The sequence below is a fragment of the Delphinus delphis genome, chromosome 7 (genome assembly GCF_949987515.2).
Source record: "Delphinus delphis chromosome 7, mDelDel1.2, whole genome shotgun sequence".
NCBI lineage: Eukaryota > Metazoa > Chordata > Mammalia > Artiodactyla > Delphinidae > Delphinus > Delphinus delphis.
The window spans coordinates 22,500,869-22,515,667 of NC_082689.1; the positions used below are offsets into that span (position 1 = coordinate 22,500,869).

At 42.3% G+C, this 14,799-nt stretch overlaps 1 protein-coding gene across 1 annotated transcript in view; it reads left to right on the forward strand.

The window, feature by feature from the left end:
• Positions 1-3,836: 3,836 nt before the first annotated feature.
• BARD1 (BRCA1 associated RING domain 1) overlaps positions 3,837-14,799 on the forward strand; it is a 75,708-nt gene continuing 64,745 nt past the window's right edge. Inside the window, exon 1 of the mRNA XM_060015551.1 lies at positions 3,837-3,979. Within this exon, the coding sequence (XP_059871534.1) occupies positions 3,837-3,979 (143 nt within the window). The remainder of the gene's footprint in view (positions 3,980-14,799) is intronic.

Sequence of the window (14,799 nt, forward strand, 5' to 3'; positions counted from 1 at the left end):
GCCCAAGTAGGGGTCCACATTCGTCATGTGGCGTCTGTGGGTGGTCGGTACTGATTAGTTTTGGCCATACTGTTTTGTTTGCTTCATATAAGCTGTCTATAGTACATAGGGCAAAATTACTGTTTTTAATTGTTGAGGTTTCCTTGCTCTTAAAGGAAGAACAAAATGAATAACAGATCTCCAAGTTAACTGAACAAAACTATAAGGATTTTCGTTAACGGGCCCTAACACCATGCCAAGGATGGTGTTAGGAATTCAGTAGATAACTTCATTTGCGATGATACTAAGAGAGATTATGGTCATTAAGCAAAATTCAAGCTTCCTGTCAGAGTTATTGCACCATATTTGCAAAGGAATTGCTACGGCAAGTATCTCTGTTCCATAGTCGCGGAATTGAGTGGCTCCCTCTAGCTCAGAAGATGTACTCTTTCGTAAGAGAATTTTAAAGCAAGCATAACTGGCTTAGTGCAACTCAACAATGCTAAAACCAGTTCTAAAGATGGGAAAATGTGTTGTGCGCTGTGACTTAAGCTTCAATATATGTATTAAAGTTCAGGACAGTCCATTGTGAAGGGATTTGCATTGCTTGTGCTGCATTCCTGGTTTAGAACAGTTTCATAGTTTGTAATTCCTTTCTCACAGCAACCCTGTGAGAGATGATACACATTAATCTGACATTTACAAAAGATGAAACTAAGTTCCAAGATAGGTTAAACAATGGGCCCATGGGCTCAATTCTAGGAAATGGCAGGGGTCGGTTTATAACCCAGTTCTGCTTGACTCCAGAGCTCTATGGCACTTAATCATTATGCCACATTGGATTCCAGAAAAAATGGCACAGAGCTTATGACTTTAACTTAGGTTAATGGCATTTTCACGTAGGAAGTCTAGCTCAGTCAAATGCAGAGAGCAGACACCACACTCCTAGATGCTGGGGAGGTTTGTTCCACTCCATCAATTACCACATTCAATTGTTCTTTATCAATTGTTTTCAAACTGCATTTTCTGGGGGTAACTCTAGGTTTCATAGAGGTTCTTGCAAACAAAATTTATATCTGTCAGAGAGTGCACTCAAAAGAATTGAGGTGGTCGATTTCACTGCATGACACCATAATTCAAAGCCAGAGAAGAATTAGTGTACGTGCTGAATTTGTGAGATAGCTTCACATTCCACGGGCTGAGAGTCTGGGTGTTACGCTTGTCCCATTTTACTTGTTATATATGTTTATCCAAGTGAATATGAGTAAGATTTACTACTTGTAAAATACTTCACAACACAACAGAAGAAAAAAATTAGCATTTAGACTGTTTTCAACGAACTGTTATATTGAGCCTGAAGATTGCGAAAGAGATCCAGGCTGGAGATGCCTTTGGAGTACAGTAGAATTACAGATGGTAATCAAAGTGATGTGGGGCAGGGCATGGAAAGAGAATGGGTAAATGGGCTAAAGCAAGCGAATTTGTATGCCTCAGAATCCCCCCTGGGACTGGAGAGTTACACTGGGGTAGGATGAATAATTTTGGAAGGGTTGAAGGTTCTAAGGTTCTGGGGAATACTGCTTAACTGGAAGGAGAGGAGGATAGACTAGGAGTGAAATGGAGCAACAAACCTAAACTTGATGGACTCAGGGGGTCCTTGCAGGGAAACGGAAAGGGAAATAAGATACCATTTATCCCTTTTTAAAGTGGAGAGGGGATACTGTTAATGCCCTAAGCTAAGGCTTTACCAAGGACCCTATAGCTGGACTGCATTTGCCTGGGGAAGTTTTTTCTGGGAACAGAATTTCAGGATTTCACACACTGTTGGTGTACCTCATCCTGGGTAGGTCACCCGTCTTCCACCTGCACACATAATGGACATGGGAGAAAGAACTGGCTCTTGAAATTCAGGATCCAGGCCTGAGAGGAAGAGTTGGTTCAAAAACACATATTCCGGGCTTCCCTGGTGGCACAGTGGTTGAGAGTCCGCCAGCCGATGCAGGGGACACGGGTTCGTGCCCCGGTCCGGGAAGGTCCCACATGCCGCGGAGCGGCTGGGCCCGTGAGCCATGGCCGCTGAGCCTGCGCGTCCGGAGCCTGTGCTCCGCAACGGGAGAGGCCACAACAGTGAGAGGCCCGCGTACCACACACACACAAATAAATAAATAAAAGCAGAACCCCCCCCCCCCCCCCACATATCCCATCTCCACTAAAAGCTAAGCATCAGTCACCTGAGCTGTAGCACTGCAGGGCTGGGAGGAAGCAAATGGAAGGGGAAGTGGCAGATGGAAGAGTAAGCTTGCTTATTCTCTTGACGTGTACTATGGCCACCATGAAACAGCTGCCAAGAATTTTGTGAGTTTGGGGAGAGGTAATGGAGCAGTGGTAGAAGGAAGAGGAAACTCATAGGAGAAAGAAGTCATTGCACCTGCATCATAATTCATTTAATAGCACTGTAGGAACAGGCCAGTAACAATTGTTTGGTCCTCAAAGCATTTGACCAAAATCTGAAATTTTCATTTACTCTGATCACAGTTAAATTATGCCCTAATAAAAAAAAGCATCTGATAAAAATATTCAGTGTCATGCTGTGGTAAGTAAAGCATTCACAGTACTGATCATCTTCACATTAGTTTTGAGTACTTATGATGTAGGTGCTTTTACATGTACTGTAATCCCAGAAATCTACAGGATAAATACTATTATCCCCGTTTTGCAGATAAGGAAACAAATGCTCAGAGAACTTAAGGCTTGACTTAAATCACACAATTATTCAGTGGAGGAAGTGGGATTAGAAGTAGGACTTCCCTGCTCCTGAGGTCTCCAACTAACTCCATTATACACCATAGCATCTCTCCAAGTTCATTTAACATTTTAAGTTCTCTAGAGTTTGATTTCTCTGCAAAGGGTAAGCAATGGCTTAAAAAAATCAAGGATTAACTTCTTGGCTACCTGTGAGGTTAAATATATATATTTATATATATTTGGTTAATTTCATATGTTATCATAGGTCAGGTAGAACACCCTATAAGACCGTATTTAGTTTTACTCGTTCTGCGTCTACTAACCACGTGTTTATTTGGAAATGTTTTAGATGGCTGCCGTGTAGCTTAAAGACTGAGCGGGACTTGGGTGGACACCGGGTTATCAGCTAGAAGGCTATGGGAACACTCCAGGTGAAAATGATACAACTGGGCCTGTTGTGAAGACAGAAGTGGGAAGATTTGAGAGTAAGGGGAAAAAAATGCAAGGGTTTGGCAGCGGACTGGATGGGGAGGGTGAAGGGGTGCGTAGTAGGTTTATCTGTATATATGGCCATCAATGAAAAGCCGGGGGTGGGGGTGGGGAGAGAAAAGAAAGTTACCTTCTTAGGAATTAAAAGAGTGTCAGTGTTACAAGCAAAGCGTTTCCAAGCTCAGCAGTAGTCGAAACAGCACAGACCATGCTCAACTAAAAAGTTTCTCGGTTTGTGACTTTCCATTGATTAAATTCGGCTAAGGGTCCCTAGAATCCTCACTATGGGAAAGCAAGGACTTGCTAGCTTTCTTGCCTTTACGCCTCAGGGCAGCCTGTGGCCCCGCCCCCTTTCCCAACGACAGCAGGAGTCCTACCAAGGCCGCGCCCCGCCCCTCGCCGAGGCCCCGCCCCCCGTCCCGCGCGCCGGGACTTTTGGCGCGTTTTGGCCATGCCCCGCCCACCCCGCGCTCCTGGTGCCCTAGGCGTCCCGCCGGCACAGAAGTGGGAACAGCTGGGGCAGGGGGTCGGCTGTCAGGTCGCAGGCTTGCGCTGTCTGGGTGGTTGCCCGAGTTCGCCCAGCCTCCCGCTCTCCCAGGAGGCTTCTCCGCGAGGGCGGGGCGATGCAGGGGAACAGGCAGCCGAGGGTCCGCTCCGGGAACGAGCCTCATCCTGCGCCCGCCATGGAGCCGGCTGGTCGCGGCGCCTGGGCCCACAGCCGCGCCGCGCTCTACCGGCTGGAGAAGCTGCTGCGCTGCTCGCGTTGGTAAAGACCGACCCTCGAGGGGGCTGCCGGGAGGGCCTCGGCGGGGGGCAGGCGTCTTTTCAAACCTCCGGTTTCCTCCGTTCATTCCCGTCTCCCCACCTCCCCCCAGCAGTTGGGCCGCCGAGCAGAGTTAGTACCAGGGATCTGGTGTTATTTATCCCCACTCCGGGCCCCCATTCAACCCTTTCTGGGCGGCTTTCTAGCCTTTCTTGCACCAAACCCAACTAAGATGGTAGTTTTCAAACTTTAGCGGGCCTGAGAGTCTAGAGGCGTGGCTAAAGATGCGGATCTCTGTTCCCGCCTCCAGAGTTTGAATCTGTAGTGCTGAGGCATCTGCACTGTTTACCGGGCCCGTGATTCTTGTGACCAGGGTAATACCAGAACCTTAGGCCGAGGGCTGTTAGGTTTGAAGAGGCCCACTAAATTAGAAGCAGCTGTCACCGTTTGCTGAGCTGGCCCCGTTGACCTTTTCTCCGTCGCAGCCTTGTTTGGGGAGGGAGGAGAGTTTTGGGGACTTTTTTGAGGGGTAGATTGAAGATGGCCGGGTGATGGACATCGCCAATTTCTCTTTCAATATCACATTTCCTTGGTTTGATCAAAGACTGTATGGCTTGGGGTTCCAGCTCTTAAGAGATGCTGTTTATTATTTTTGCTTATTTTCCTTCCTGCTGTTATACCATGGGAATCCTTTAAGTTCAAAGTTTTCATTCCATCTGAAGACATCACTTTCTTGACTGGTACTCCTTGCTTCTTCTTTTCCTGTGGCTCCTCCTAGTATAGAAATAAAGAAGGTTTATAAAACCCAAGAAGGGCTTATCTCACTTTTCATTTCTTCCAAAAGCGTTTATTGAGCGCCTGCTGTGTGCACAGCTCAGTATTTCTGCATCCGTATCACTCTGGCAGGTTTTCTCTCTGCTTGTAGCTGTTCTACCCTATTTCTTTTTTGGGACTTTGTTTTGACTTTTTTTTTCCCCCTCTGATGTCCAACTTGCAGAACTTTGTTGTACGTAAAGCATAAGTAACATAGCAACTCTTTCTTTAAAAATGGAAAGGACGTAACTGTCAGAGTTTCGCACTTATATTTTGTTTTACAAAATCTTTAAACCTTGTGACAAAATGACATCATTACCCTCCTTAGAAAAGTGGTACTTTTGTACATGAAGACATTCTGATGTTGTGTGTGTTTTCCCATAGCACAAGGGTCATCCATCAGAGACTAAAAAATTTAAAACTGGCTCTGCTGGTTGCTATAAGCAATTGTAGTCACACCTTCATAAGTCAACGAAAGTTAGACATTCAGATGGCACATTTCTGTACGGAAGGCACTAGGGCGGCAGCGTGATGCCTCACTCGGACCGTAGAGTCAGACTGCTGGGGTCAGGTTCCAGCTTTGATACTGCTGAATGGCCCTAGTCATTCAACATCTCTGTGCCTCAGTTTCCTTATCTGAGTGACGATGGTGCTCAGCTCATCCTCCTGTGAGGATTCATTAATAATAAAAAAATATATTATTGAACACCTACCAAGTGCCAGACTACTCTAGGCATTGGAGATTCATTAGTAAGCAAAGCAGACAGAAACCCCAACCCTTATGAAGCTAACATTCTATGGGAGGGAAGAAACTAAATGAAATTATACATGTAAAGTGGTGAATGTGGTGATTGTTATAGAATAAGTGATTAACAGCAGGTGTTTTATGAAAATACAAAAATACAGTCTGCTTGCTGAATGGTTTGGGGGAGACAAAAGAGGAATAAAAGAGGAATAATCTATAGGTTGTCCTGAAATCTAATAAAGCCAGTTTCACTTTTATCCCCTACCAGTATTTTTCCAGTTTCTAACTGAAGTGAGCAGACAGTAGGAGCCAAAAGACTGAAAGTAGACATCAGTAACTAGGTCCAGACTTTTAATACAACCCGTCGTGGATGGTTAATGATACTGAACTCCAGTGATTTGTTTATTCATGAAAAAACATTTTTTTTTTTTTGGTCCGCAGCTCGCCATGCGGCTTGTGGGATCTTAGTCCCCCAACCAGGGATTGAATCCGGGCCCTTGGCAGTGAATGCGAGGAGTCCTAACTATTGGCCTGCCAGGGAATCCCCTCCAGTGATTTAAAAAAAAAAAAAATTAATATACGAACCACTGATGGATTAACTAAATCTCAGCTGTTTCTTTTGGTGCATATTTTAACATAGGGCTCTGCAAACTTTCTCTGTTAAGGGTCATATAGTATATATTTTAGGCTTTGCTGTCACAAACAGTGTCTGTTCTTTTTTTTTTTTACAACCCTTAAAAACATAAAAAAATAATTCTTACCTCAAGGGCTTTACAAAAACAGGCTACTGGCTTGATTTGGTGCATAGACAGTAGTTTGCAAAACTGTTTTAACAGGTAAAACATCTTAAGGTTAAAAATCCTTTTTGGTGTAAAATTTAATGTCACATGGGGTTTAGTGTTTAGAAATGATTAGTGTTCCTCTCCCTGTCACTGCACGTTTGGCACTGTCTGTAGTGAGTAAAGCATAGGAAAAAACCAACGCATTCTTCCCTCCTGTGCTTTGCCTAGTAGCTGCCTGACATCATGACTCCAAAGGAGCAACTCAGGATGGCCTGCTTCTTGCTTTTGCTACCCATCATTCAAAACAGTGTCATATTATTTGAAATTGTGTGTCGGTGTGTCTGTCCTTTTTACAGAGCTTCAAAGTTTTACCCAGTGGGCTAGTGATTACCCCAATTACCCTCACATTCAGCTTGCAGCTGTCATCCATCTCGTGCTCCCAGCTGTCACCTGTCCTGTGTAGCATATTGGATCTGTTTTGCGGCAAGCATTACTTGTGAGTGAGGGTGGATTGGCTACATTACAGAGCATCTTTTCTTCACCTTTAACATAAGTATGACTCCAGGGTGAAGCTGATGAAATTGTTCAAGAGGCCAGATGTGACATATGTGTTAGGTCCAAGCCTCTCAACCAGATAGAAGCTATTTAAAGATTTGGGAAAATGAGACAGGAAGCATGAGAATAATGGGTTCCTAAAGGAAGCAGGAAATGGGAGCTGTAGTGAAAAAGCCCAGGTGTCTTATGACACTGTTTTGGGAATTTAAATAACTAGATACCTCTTGATCTGTTTTTTGGTGGGGGCTGGGGTTTATCATCTACCACAATTTTAATTCGGAGTTCTGGTGACTTTTATTTATTTTTTATTATTATTTTCCTTTTATTTATTTATTTATTTTTGGCTGCATTGGGTCCTCCTTGCTGCGTGTGGGCTTTCTCTAGTTGTGGTGAGCGGGGGCTACTCTTCCTTGTGGCGCACGGGCTTCTCATTGCAGTGGCCTCTTTTGTTGCAGAGCATGGGCTCTAGGCGCGCAGGCTCAGCAGTTGTGGCGCACGGGCTTAGTTGCTCCGTGGCATGTGGAATCTTCTGGACCAGGGATCAGACCCGTGTCCCCTGCATTGGCAGGCGGATTCTTAACCACTGCACCACTAGGGAAGTCCTCTAGTGACTTTTAAAATTGTAGTTGATTTACAATGTTGTGTTAGCTTCTGGTGTACAGCAAAGTGATTCAGTTATACATATATGTACATTTTCTTATGTTGTTTTCCATTATGGTTTATTACAGGATATTGAATATTCTCTGTGCTATACTATAGGACCTTGTTGTTCTAGTGATTTTTTTCTTTTCTTTTTTTTTTTTTTTTTTTTGTGGTACACGGGCCTCTCCTGTTGCGGAGCACAGGCTCCGGACGCACAGGCTCAGCGGCCATGGCTCACGGGCCCAGCCGCTCCGCGGCATGTGGGATCTTCCCGGACCGGGGCACGAACCCGTGTCCCCTGCATTGGCAGGCGGACTCTCAACCACTGCACCACCAGGGAAGCCCTCTAGTGATTTTTTAATCAACTTTTAGTAAAAAGTCAAAAAACAGTCTTGTGATTTTTAAGATAGGTGATTTTAATTTTCTAAATTATCTCTTGTCGTTTTAGTAAAGGTGATTGAGATTGTTTTCTCTTCTATTTTGAGGCTGCATAGCTTAGTGGTTAAGAGAATGGATTTTGGACCCTGGCATCAAATCCTGGCTCAGTGATTTTGGACAAATTATTTCATCTTTGTATGCTTCCTTTTCTTGACCTGCCGATGAGTTAGTAGTAGTTTCTACTTTTTAAGTTTGTTAGGGGAATTAAATGAGTTAATTTGTAAGGTACTCAGAGCAGTGTGTGTTATGTTCTAAGTGCTATATGAATGCTTGTAAAATAAAGGGTAGATTCCCTGACTCCAGCATTAGCCTTTGCCTTTCTTCATTAGTTTGGAATGTTGAGAGGCATTCTTATAGGCCATTCATCCTTTGACGGAACGATTACTCCCTTCATTGTTAGGAAACAATCCCTGAGGCACTGGAAGTTGGGTAAGTGGTGATGCAGTGAGGCTTTCTACCCTTAAGGCGCTATCCTTAGTTATAAGGGATGAAGTGTACACACAGTTCAGGGTAAATTAGGATGAAGGCCAAGGGGATGCAGAGAAGAGTACTTGGGTGGGATCAGTGGAGAAAAGATTCCTGGACTTTTGAATTGGGGCTTGGAGAGATTTTTATAGGTGAGCCGGGTAGAGGATTATAGCAAATAAAAATATGCTAAAAAGTATGTAGAATAGAGGGGGAGTGAGTCAGGTGGGCAGTGTTAAAGACAAGGTCAGATCCTAGGGATTAGAAGCTTAACATTGTTTCACATAGTTACTACCTGAGGAGAGCAATTTGTGTAACTTTCCTGGGACGCCGGTGTCCTCATATGTAAAATGAGGAAAATGGATGAATTGATCTTTCAGGCTCTGTCCAATTCACAGACTCTGGAATTATTAGTGTCTTTTGGATGCAGAACATTGTTTAAAACTTTTTAGGGCTTCCCTGGTGGCGCAGTGGTTGAGAGTCTGCCTGCCGATGCAGGGGACATGGGTTCGTGCCCCGGTCCGGGAAGATCTCACAGGCCGCGGAGCGGCTGGGCCCGTGAGCCATGGCCGCTGAGCCTGCGCATCCGGAGCCTGTGCTCCGCAACGGAAGGGGCCACGGCAGTGAGAGGCCCACGTACCGCAAAAAAAACCCCAAAACTTTTTAGTGAAGTTTGACATACACATAGAAAAGGGCACAAATCATTAGTGTTCACGTATCATATGTCCCTCCAAATTATGGGATTTATTTACTTTTGTGGTATTTTTATTCTTTGATTGACACCTGTCTCCTTCAGTTATACTGCACATTTCATAAAGACAGGTTCACATTTGCAGTCACAGTGCTGGACACATAGTTTCTTAGTGTTTGTTAAATTAAGACATGAAAATTTAGGTTAAGTTAGGGTCACATTGCAGGTGGAAATACCAGAGGACCTGGTTAATTCATTTGAATTGCCAAGAATCCTCCACAGGTTCCTGGTAGTAAACAGTGACTAAATTTTCAGGGGAGATGTAGAAGGTGCAGGTCTTTCCCCCTGGGATTTAGAGCTAGAACCACGACATGCACAGTCCTGTTACAGGCTACACATGCCTGGTGTTATATAGGGCTTGGGACTGCCAGGGAGACTTACCAGACAGACACACTGAGCACCCTTTAGTACTGTCCTCCATAGCAGAGGAGATGGAATTACAAGTGAAGTTACTGTTATGCAGGTCTGGGGGCCCAGAGGACAGTTTTCAGGGTGGAGGGCAAATTTGAAAGTTATCTACCTATATGTGGCAATTGAAGGCATACTTCTGGAAGTGGGCTGGGAAGAGGGTATAAAGGTGAATGCCTATGTCTGAGCCTGGAAACTCAATATTTGAACATCGGGTGGAGGAAGTGATGCTTTAAGGACAGGAATATCAGCAATTACTTAGATACTGTTTTGCTTTGGAGGAAAGGGAATATAGAAGACAAAATAACCTAAACTGTTTGAGCTGGGTATACATGATATTCTCTGTGGCTTATCTGTCTCCTAATAGTAGATTCTATTATAGTCATTAATAGATAGAATTCTATTACCCCTTTGATTTTGGGAATATTTGACTCATTGATTTATTCAGTATTTATTGACACTGAACAATTAGACATGAGTTACTGTTTTTCTCATATGATTTACTTTAATATGGCATACAGAATAACTATACAAAATAAGATGCTTTCATGTCATTATCCATATCCCTGACTTGTTAACAATTTTATTTATTCTCCTCAAGAAAAATAAAGCCAATTGTTTAATTGGCTTGGGGAGCCTCTGCATTTTGGTGTTAAATGTGTTGGTCCACACCTAAAAATAGCATGGGAATTTTCTAAAACGCAAGAGCGTTGTAGTAGCTATCTTGCCTAAAATTAAATAGCAGTTGATATCTCATGGAAGCTTAGGGAGTCATTCAGTTAAGAAATAGGTCTCCCTCTGTATTGTAATCGCAACTGAATTTACTTTCCTTTTCTTCTTTGCAAAGAAAATTTTCTCTCAATAGGACCTTTAAAAAGAAAAAAAAAGTTTGTTTTCCCTATTTAGTTCTTCCCTAAGTTATAATCCTCTGACTGTACCGGTCTTTCCAAATGAACTACATGTAAAGTAACAGAAGTATGACTGCAGATGGAAAAAAATAAAGTAGCTGAATTTTCAAGGTACAGAAGTCCTGTTACCATGTAAATGTCTTTTGTTATTCTTCTGGATTTTTTTTCCTTCTAATATATATGTATATCAAACAAAAAATAGGGTAAGGATAAAATAGAATTGTTAATATAAATGCATTTTGTATGTAGTCTTCCACTTAGTTCGTTCACTAAGGATTTATTGAAATCCTGCTGTTCGCATAGCACCATGCTAGGTAGGTAATGGTGTGTTGGGGAGCTCTGAAGAAGTGAAAGTCAGGATCTCTTGTCTGTAGGACTACAATCTATTTGGAGACTTAAAAAAAAAAGAAGAAGAAGGAAAGAAAGAATCAGGCAGATAAAATACAAAATACTTAGTTTTCAACATTGATTTCCAGAGCCCCAGCTTGATGCCATCTCTGGAACTTTAGAGCATTTTGTACTTAAGTCGTATGTTAACTTGGCTTATAAAACTACCCAGCTAGATTGTAAGCCCCTTAGGAAAGACTGTAATGCAGTCAATTTTGTGTCCTTTATATGTGTCTGCTGCAGGGTACAGATTCTGCACGAGTGATGGCATGGAAACTAAATTCTAAGAAATTGTGCTTCTTTGTTTAGTGTCATTTTTATTGTATCATCCTGGATGGTATTTGGAAAATGTGTTCGGCTTGAATAGTTTTGTGGGAGGAGGAAGTATATTCTAGGCTGGGGACAGTCTGAGCAGCACTAGACTTGGAATTGGTCATAAGGTGTTTGATAAATGTTACAGACACTGACTGGCCTGATAAGAGCAGTTTTTGTTGAGGAGCAGTGAGAACAAAGGTTGCCTGGCTTTGGAGTAACCAGACTGTGAAGAACTTTTTAAGTTTTTAAAAATTGAAAGTAATACATGTATATGCCAAAGAATTAAAATAACATGATATACGGTTGTTAAATATTTGTTAAATGAATGACAGGTATGTCTGAATCTTCTTCAAGAACCCACTCTGATCAGTTTCTTGTGTATCCTTTAAGAGGTTCTCTATGTTTGTACCTCAGATGAGAGGGTACCGGTCATCAGGTAGACGTATCATGATTTATTTAACCATTTCCTTGGTAGAAATTTAGATCATTTCCAGTCTTGTGCTGTAATAAACACAAGACTTATGCTGGAGTGAATATCCTTGTCCATGTGCCTTTACATTAAAAATTTTTTTATTAGAATTATACGTGAACACAGTTGACAAAGTCAATAGGACAAATATTATAACGAAAACATTATTTTGCCTCATCCCTTATCACCCTTGAGTTCTATACTCCAGATACAACCTCTTTCATCTCTTTTTATTCTTTAATTTCCAGATTACGAAATGTGTTTCTATTGCTAGTTCTAGATTTTTTTTTCCATTTTAGACATTTTTTGTTAACTTCCTACTCTGAAAGGTGAGTTTTTTTTTTTATTACCAGTGATCAACTTTCTACTATGGAAGATGACTGGATATAGAATTCAAAGTACAAAATAATTTTCATTCATTACTGTGAAGGCCAAATGTTTTTTCCTTGTCACCCGTGAGATGTCTTACGCTATTCTGAATCCTTAAAAAAAAAAAAATATATATATATATTTATACACACACACACATGTATTTGACATTTTATTATTTCTTAGTTCCTGGAAGCTTTTGGTATTTTGTTTAGATAGATATCTTTAGTGTTTTGAAATTTCAATTTTTCAAGCATCTGAGATTATCTGAAGAATAAATTCCTTGTAGTAGGATAGTTGAGTTAAAGTTTGGTACATTTAAAATTTTGATAGATACTGTCTGGTTGTAATAAGAATTCTTTTATTCCAGAGTGTCTTCTCAGCTAAGCTCTAGACATTTTCAGAAAGTCTCGCTTTGACAAAGATTTGTGCCACCCTCTGTGCAGTGTACCTATCCTTTGAGCTCTTCCATTAAAATTCTTCTGAACTTGGCACTACCGTCTCCCAGCTTTGGCTATAACACTCCTCTCTCTGCTCCTTCTCCCAGCACGTGTGTGCACATACTTTTCATTCACTCTCCCAGTGTCTTTTCTCATCTATTAACAGCAATAAAAAGTATTTTCTAGGTCACTAATTAGAATAATTAGTACAGTTGATCAATTATTTGTAGTACTAGATTCATTGCTACTTGCACTGTAGCATCTTGTTGCTAGGGTGAAGGGTAAGAACTATAGATCAAGGGGTACAGAGTCATCTTAGGATGGAAATTTAAGTTTAGAAATAGAATCAAGGCACTGAGTCAGGTATTGGCAGAGAAAGCCAGAAGGCTGTGGACTGCATCCTGGGGGTAAACCTACATGGAGAGATGGGAAAAGAAGCAGCTAAGAACGAGCTGAAATCAGCACATAAATGTGCTATAAGGAAATTAAAACTCAGTGGAAGGGAAGGTTTTAGGAAAGAAGGTGAGGTCGATGTTATTTCACAGAGGGTCAGGGAGAAAGAGGACCAAAAGATGCTTTGGTGAGCAGTTTGAGCAGAGTGTGGGAATTAAAGCTAGGAAGGAAAGGAGATGGAGTTAGCTGGTACAGAGCACCTACAGAGGACTTACCAGAACTTACATCAGCAAGAAAGGGAGGAGTTGGGGCAGACGGTACAGTGGGGGGCACGGTATAACGCTGGGGTCCCCAAGCCCCGGTCCGTGGCCTGTTAGGAGCCAGGCCGCACAGCAGGAGCAAGTCTTCATCTGCCGCTCCCCATCACCTGCGTTACCACCTGAACCATCCCTGGCATTACTGCCTGATTCTGTCCTGCCGTGCCCACCCCGCCCCCCGTCCATGGAAAAATTGTCTTCCATGAAACCAGTCCCTGATGCCAAAAAGGTTGGGGACTGCTGGTCTAAAGGGTTTTTTGTTTGTTTTAGTTTGCAGGAGAGATTACCTTTGCATGTTTGGATACAGATGAAAGATGAAAGGTGACTGTAGTGATGAGAATAGACTGTTAGAAAGCAGAGAAGTTAAGGGATCTAAGGACAATAGAGCAGCACATTTTACGAAGGAAGAATGACTGAAGGAGTTCTTTTCCTCTGAGCCTGGAGGGAGGGGTAAGATTATGGGTGGAGAGGTAGGAATGAGTCTGGTGGTGAAAAGCTCACACTGCTTGCCTTCAGTAAGGTTAATGGGATTTAGAGCCTGGGGATTGTTTTGTATAGCCGTCTATTCATTTGTTTACCCACAGAATGTCTACTGCATCACTTTGGTAGAGATACAAAGGTGAGGAAACTACCAAATGAGTTTATAGAGACAAGTGTGTATATCTTCCTGTCTTTTTGTAATGGTTATTCAGAGCCTGAGAGCAGGCACGGGAGTGGACTGGGGAGCCTGTCTAGCATTGTATCAATAGATTGGCATCCTTGAGTGTCTAAGAGGTTAGTAGAATTAGGGTGGTGGTGAAGATGGCCCAGAACAAGTTAGCTCTGTGGCCTGGGCTGGTAGGGAATCCAAGGAGCTAATACTGAATGGAAGTCTTTCCATGTGGAAAACAACCTGAATATGGAGGTTTGGTCAGGGTGATGGGATAAAAGAGAAGCGGGATATTATGATAGGAGGGAGTGAGATCACACCACTTTTGGGATCTTAGAGGCAGAGCTCGTAATGAAGTAGAATTCAGCACACTTGATTCGAGATCAGGGGTTAGGTTTGGTAGGTCAAGTAATGAACAAAAATTACAGGACCAGCATACACATTGTAGTAAGGGTCATCTGAACTGCCAGAATCACAGAAGTGGCTGGCACATCACAAGTCATATTTTTATCACCGTGTTCTATGTAGTGTGATAGAAAAATCAGATATTCTGGGTTTTTAAAAAGTGATGGGTTTTATAATGTCAGTGAGCCCCATTTTTGATATTTTGAGTATAACATTGTGGGTGTGCTCTGTTTTTAGCACTCTTTCTGAAAGCTCAATTTCACTTTAATGTTCATATCTATTAAAATGTGCAGTGTGATACTTTTGATCTTTCAAGAAGTGTGGAAAACTGTTTTTATTGATATATGGTATGTGTACAGAGGTAATTGGATAATATTGGTGTAAATACCTACAGGTCCTAGGGTTAGTATAATAAACCAAGCACAAAAGATGTTCGTTCTTTAAAAGCTTTACTTCTCCTGTTTGCTCGTGCCTCATTACGCCCTCTGAATATAATGACTTGATATGTGTTTATTAGTTAAGTAGCATTACCTTCTTAGGATTATCAAACTTAGCAGGTGTTTTTTGATGGA